This window comes from Trachymyrmex cornetzi, unplaced genomic scaffold (genome assembly GCF_001594075.2).
Source record: "Trachymyrmex cornetzi isolate Tcor2-1 unplaced genomic scaffold, Tcor1.1 scaffold16, whole genome shotgun sequence".
NCBI classification, from domain to species: Eukaryota; Metazoa; Arthropoda; class Insecta; order Hymenoptera; family Formicidae; genus Trachymyrmex; species Trachymyrmex cornetzi.
The window spans coordinates 4,578,825-4,585,563 of NW_017296201.1; the positions used below are offsets into that span (position 1 = coordinate 4,578,825).

The 6,739-nt window shown below is 42.1% G+C and overlaps 1 protein-coding gene across 3 annotated transcripts in view; it reads left to right on the plus strand.

Moving 5' to 3' along the window:
* Positions 1–6,344, plus strand: part of Sema2a (Semaphorin 2a) — a 344,149-nt gene extending 337,805 nt beyond the window's left edge. For all 3 annotated transcript variants that reach the window (XM_018503972.1, XM_018503971.1, XM_018503973.1), the window contains 5 exons: positions 2,582–2,812; positions 3,360–3,773; positions 3,885–4,161; positions 4,608–5,055; positions 5,889–6,344. In XM_018503972.1, coding sequence (XP_018359474.1) covers positions 2,582–2,812; positions 3,360–3,773; positions 3,885–4,161; positions 4,608–5,055; positions 5,889–5,963 — 1,445 coding nt within the window. In that variant the 3' untranslated portion in view covers positions 5,964–6,344. The remainder of the gene's footprint in view (positions 1–2,581; positions 2,813–3,359; positions 3,774–3,884; positions 4,162–4,607; positions 5,056–5,888) is intronic.
* Positions 6,345–6,739: the final 395 nt, after the last annotated feature.

Below are 6,739 nucleotides of genomic sequence, written 5' to 3' on the forward strand. Positions count from 1 at the left end.
AAGTCGGAGGGAATGGTTGGACGACTTTGTCCCACTTTGTATCCTTCGCGCCCTCCCGCGGGACGCATGATTAGCCATTTGTTTCGTCGTTTAATTTCGAGCCAGCAGCCCTTTCGCTACTCTCTCTCTCTCTCTCTCTCTTTCTCGCCTCTGCCTATTCCTCCGCCTCCTCAAGCTGCCAGGAGTCACCTCCGTTTAGACCCTACAAACAAGACTACTGAGCGCTACCATCAAGGACCATTCTCCGTATCGAGTTTGTCTATTAACAGAGGCGTTGATTAAAAGCAGACGAGAGTCCCGGAAGAGACGGATGAGCTCCACGTGCGCTCCTCGTATAATCTTCGCGACTCTCCGCCCCTTCTTCCTCGTCGACCTTCCTTCTTCGCTCATAGCCTCTCTTTCTCGCTTCTTCGGTTTACTTGGCGGCATGGCAAGACGCAATGAAGACTGATGCGGTTCGTGGTGCGAGGTCATGATAAGGAAAACCGGCTCCGGGAGGGTAAATCGCAGACGGAAAGGGAGACGAAGAAAAATAGGGAGTAGAACGCAATGGACTTAACAAGCTTTGAATAACTAGCTGACGAGCGTCTACTTTCACGGATCCTTGCGCGTGCGGAATGTCGTTGGAACATTAACCGTCTTCCTTTCGAACATCCATTGCATTTAAAATGTGAAAGTCTCGTTTTGTCGCGATGTAACGAGACGATCTTTTTCTTGAAATATAAGCGAGCACTTTCAATGTTCGCGAACTCCGTCGTATGTTACTCGTCAACAATGTCGGGGTGCACAATCAAAAGTGCTACGAGATGCTTCCACGTCTTCTCTCTTCGTAAATTATTTCTCTCCTTTTCGCTCGTCTCTGTCTATCTACACGGGCTTGTACCGCCCCAATATATCAAACTTCCGCCGTCGAAGCGTCAGACAATCGATTTAATCGCTGAACCGTGAGAGAGATTGCGGCGGCCTCCAGCCGAGCGCCGTCGCATAATGTAAAATCGACAAGAAAGGCCCGGCCCGACTCTGGCGACGTTGACGCGATTCGAACGTGGAAAAATTCGATTTTCTTCGTCATTTTCTCGCGTCATCCAACTCCAACTTCATCGTTGTGTGGGATAAATCAGTTTCCTCGGTACAACAAGCAATTACACCAAGATTAAACCGCAACGCTTGCATCGAGCTACGAATAACGCAAATATTTGCGCGATTTATGCCATGGACATATCGGACCTGAATCTAGTTTGTAGCCAAACCACAGATACACGAAAATCATTGATCGAAAATCGGCAAAACAGGTTGAAATTGATTTGTAGTAAATTATTTCCAACTAGGCGGATTTGTGTGGTAATTACGTGTAATATTTCACAATCGATGCCTCGAAAACGCTCCCCAGCTGTGGACTCACTAAACCGCGTTGAGAAGTTCATTATTAGGTATTAAAGGAACAAGAGTCACTCAGTTTCTCGAGTTAAATAATATTTTGTTATTTTTAACTTCCTGGTATATATGTCAAAATGTAAATCAATCCATTTCTATGGCTGTGAATTGCTTAGTTTTAAAGTAAACAACGTCCATATTACATATGACACTTAAATAAGTTAAATTTAATTTGAATTGAATACATTTCTTGAGTTAAATTGTTTAACTTCATTGTTTTAGTTAAATTAACAACATATATTGAATAGAAACAGTGACAACTTTTAGACATTAGGAATGATTTTAGAAATGATTAAAATTCAAATTAGGTAGATATAATTTAACAATACGAATTTAACAGTGTTATTTCGGACTCTTTCTTCGCGCAATTTATCCAAAAATAATAATAAATTCTTATAATTCTACTACGCGAAATTCAATAAAGCCGATTTAATGACACTTCTCACGCTGTGCAGCTTTTCGAGCTGGATGTTGATGAATTGCAATTTAATTTTAGTTATTTATATATTCGACGAAATGAATTTGAAAAAAATTTATTATAAATTAATTTAATAAATAAAACACGAGATTGTAAAATCATATTTTCACTGAATTCAGACTATTTTCCATGAAACATTTTCAAGGGACGCAATTAAAGCGTATTATTTCTAAGCTCTGCTATATAATTTTGTTTTTTACTCTCCCTTCCTCTCGCTTGTTCTTGAAACAGGTACAAAATAATACCGTTGCCTACGAACTGCCTGCGGTTAAACGGAATTCGGAGATTATTGTCCGCGTTTGAACAGAGCTGGAACAGTCCCGGCGATGAAAGTTTTTACGCATAGAACGAGCAAGGACATCTTCTCGTGTACCACCCGCGGCGAATACTCGATTCGCGATTATTATTGTGCGCGCTTATTGCGGAGTATCTACGCGAACTATCTGCTCTAGATGCAGTTATTTTGCTGTAGAATGAGGTAGACGCGCTAACGGCTAGATTACGCGACCATATAAACTCGCCAGAATATTCTGGTTGAACAGTTTTGCAACTGCGAAATATCGTCTCAGCGAGGAAACGTACATAGAATTGCGAGAAACAGATTTCAAAGCGCTCGAAAATATCAAAGGATTAATGCTGAGATAATATTACGCCTCTTTATCTTTGTAGAACCGAACTTTGTGGGTTCGTTCGACATTGGCAGCCACGTGTTCTTCTTTTTCCGCGAGACCGCGGTCGAATACATAAACTGCGGTAAAAGTGTGTATTCCCGCGTGGCGAGAGTTTGCAAGAGGGACACTGGCGGTAAAAATATACTCTCGCAGAATTGGGCCACATACCTCAAGGCCAGATTGAATTGCTCGATACCCGGCGAGTTCCCGTTTTATTTCAACGAAATACGTGAGTATCGGCATATATGTTGTATAACATGATACCTATATATTTTTGCTTTGTATGACATATTTTTTATAGTGTAAATTACACTTTCCTTTCTACGTTTTTACCACATTTAGAATTTAGTGCTTTTAACTCTCCGCCGGCGACATTAATTTTAACCCTCTTCCGTCAGCACAATAGGGGATTTTTGAAAAACAGAGCACATTTTTTATTGTTCCGGATTATATAAAAATCTAACAAAAATTCTGGTATATTAGAAGTCGGACGGCGTTTTATTAATTTTTTTACAGATTTAAATTTATCTATCAAAATTTGCAATCAAAAATATTGATGGTGCTTTTAAAAATCCCAATTTTTTTCCCGGCAGAGGATTAAAGATATTTATAATTATTTTTCTCTCATATAAAAAATATTTCTAATTGAAATGATATCTGATGTTACAAAATCGTTATTTTTAACGGAAAAAAATCATATTTTCGCTGTTATTATGTTCACATTCTGACTCATATATTTTGGCGACATGTAATTACATTATTACATTCTTGCTCAGAGAGCATTTATAAGGTGCCGGGTGACGATACGCATTTCTATGGAACCTTTACCACATCGACGAACGGGTTAATGGGTTCTGCGATATGTTCCTTCCACATTGACGCCATCCAAGAGGCTTTCCGCGGAAAGTTCAAAGAGCAAGCAACTAGCAGTAGCGCGTGGCTACCAGTCTTGTCGAACAAGGTTCCGGAACCGCGCCCGGGCCAATGTGTCAACGACACAGAGACGTTGCCTGACACCGTCCTGAATTTCATAAGATCCCATCCACTGATGGACTCCGCAATTTCGCACGAGAACGAGAAACCTGTCTTCTACAAGCGGGACGTCATGCTCACGCGATTGGTCGTCGATAAGCTGCGTATCGACTTCGTGGGCATCGATTTGGATTATACTGTCTACTACGCCGGCTCTAGTAAGCAAACTATCGAATATCTGTCAAAATGAATAGAAACGCGATCTGAGAGATAACTTATTGTTCTCCGATAAAAATGCGTGAGCACGTGCCTCTTATCGCGTGTTACAGGTGATGGCCGCGTTCACAAGGTTGTACAGTGGATCGACAGTAATGGCGAATCCCAGTCGATCTTGCTGGATGTTTTCGATGTCACGCCTGGCGAACCAATACAGGCGATGGAGATCTCGAAGGAACATAAGGCTCTCTACGTGGCATCGGATCATCGGATAAAGCAGATCGATCTGGTAATGTGCACTCGACGATACGACAACTGTCTGCGATGCGTCCACGATCCTTACTGTGGATGGGATAAGGACTCAAACACGTGTAAACCTTATGAACCAGGGTAAGTGCTCATCGCATTCTCTGTAAACGTGATCGTAAAATAAATTGCGAATACACACGCGGAATGTAATTTATAATCTTTAATTTTACGCAAGATGCACACGTATTATAAAAAACAAAGAATAAAACACATTCAATTTTCATCATAATTTGCTCGCTTGATTACGGTACGCAGATTTCGGAGCAGAAATATTCGCGCCGATTTTACGCATCGTATATTTCAGTTACCGCAGATTCATTTCCGTCCGGTGAAACGAAATACTTTTACAAAAATAAAAAAATAAAATAAAATAAAGGAAAAAAGAAAATTGCAGCTGACGAATCAAAATTCAATTTCAAAATATTTCGGAATAAAATCAACGGCAACGTGAATGTTCGAGATTACATGCTCGCGACAGAATTATTGCGTGTATAATCGTGACTTCTGATTAATTTTTTTTCATGCAGTCTTCTTCAAGACGTGTCGAACACCACGGCAGACGTTTGCGATAGCAGCGTCGGCAAACGGAAACTGGTTGTCACATGGGGCCAGTCGGTGCACTTGGGTTGCTTCGTGAAGATGCCGGAGGTCCTGGCGAACCAAGAGGTGCGGTGGTACCATTATAGCAAAGAGAAGGGAAGGTATCAGATCGCGTACAAGTACGGCGCCGGCGGCGACAAATTCATCGAGACCTCGGAGAAGGGTCTGGTAATCGTCGGCGTGAACGAGCAGGACGCCGGCAGATACGACTGTTGGCTCGGCGGTGCTCTCCTGTGTTCGTACAACATCACTGTGGACGCGCACAGATGTTCGGCGCCTGCCAAGTCCAACGACTACCAGAAGATTTATTCCGACTGGTGTCACGAGTTCGAGAAGTACAAGTCGGCGATGAAGAGCTGGGAAAGGAAGCAAGCGGTAAGTCGATTCATCTTACTCCTCGGATCAGTCGATATAACGTCGATAGATATTTCTTCAAATACCGGGAGCGAAATGACGTTGCCGTATATCTCAGATATTCATATCACCGTCCGTTATATATATATATATATAGAATTGTCATAAACCGTAATTGAGCCGTTCAAAATTTGCATTGCAAAACGATGTACAATTCAGTAGATTCTACGTATATTCAGTTATCTTTATATGCATCGGAACGGATGGATGAAAATTAAATATTTATCATGAAATTGCTCGATGTGAGGTAAAGTTTATATTGTGGGAAAATATACCTACGGGCGTATAGCTGTAAATCGATAATGTGTATCGATAAATATAATTGCATTTGATAGCCGGCAAATGAGAATTACTCTGTGATTGTTCAAAATCGTTCGTAATCTTTTATGTATTACGCAACGACAACTCTTAACGCGTAAAACAAAATCAATATAATTTGCACGACAGAATTATTAATGTGGTTAGCCGATTTTACGCGTTTACTCTATATAAATATTTGCGCTCGTATTAAGGCGATCGTTAATGTTTTATTATATCATATATCATGACGGATGAGTTCATAATAATCTCTTATAATTTACATGAATATACTGCATTAAAATTAGTCATGATCGATTGTGAAATTTATTTATATTTACTTACGCGAATTGATTTCACGCAGCGTAGCGATCATCTCTAGTTTCGAACACGTGCTACACAGTACACGAGGCAACAATGTTGTTTAATACAATACATTCGGGAATCGAGATGCAACTCCCTTTATAGCATCGACGTGCGTGCTTTCTCTGTTGCAGCAATGCGCCTCGAGGCAGAACGACAGTAATCAGAATTTACACACGAACGAGGTGTACGGCACGCCCCTCGTCTGATGGAGCCGATCATTGGGTCCCTCGTCGAGCCGAGATTACGATGATACGATGATACGCATAAGCGTCCCACCAAGGAATCGCGGCTGGACCACGACCGGTTGGATCGGCCTGGCCTTCCTGTTGGCCGGTCACGCCACCGCGCTTGGTCCGCTGGTCACTCGAGGACTCTTAAGTGACTGAAGTCGGTCCACGATTCGCGAACCAGTGAACTGAATAAAAGGTGTGAAAAACGTATGATCGATCGTGTATACTGCTATCCACGTGCCACGGTGCCCGAGAGCTTCTCGTCGGCGCTACCGATCGCGAGTGACCATGAGTTTATTGGCGATCGGTGACCCGGGAGAACATTCCAGTTCCGTTCTCGTCGCGCATATCCGACTTTTCGTTACGTGTATATATATACATATGTATACATATATATATATATATATATACATATATATATATATCGTACTCGTCTCGCTGTAAATAGACGTGTCGCGTGCGATCCGCGAAAGTGAGACCGGACGCTGAACGCCGCGAAAGGAGCGCGGGGACAGCGGGACGATCCTCGGTTCGTAAATTTCGATACGGTTGCGCAATCGCGCGGAGTGATGTTCCTCGGGGTGAATGAACGATACCTCTTGTGCCGAAGGATCATGGATAAAGTCCTGATTCCTCTCACACCTGGACCGGTCGATGCTGCATGGAGAAACGCGCAGTTTCCTTTCCTTGAACTTATAATTAATTTTGCGAGATGGAGGGAATTTTATGTGTACATACGATATTGAAGCCTC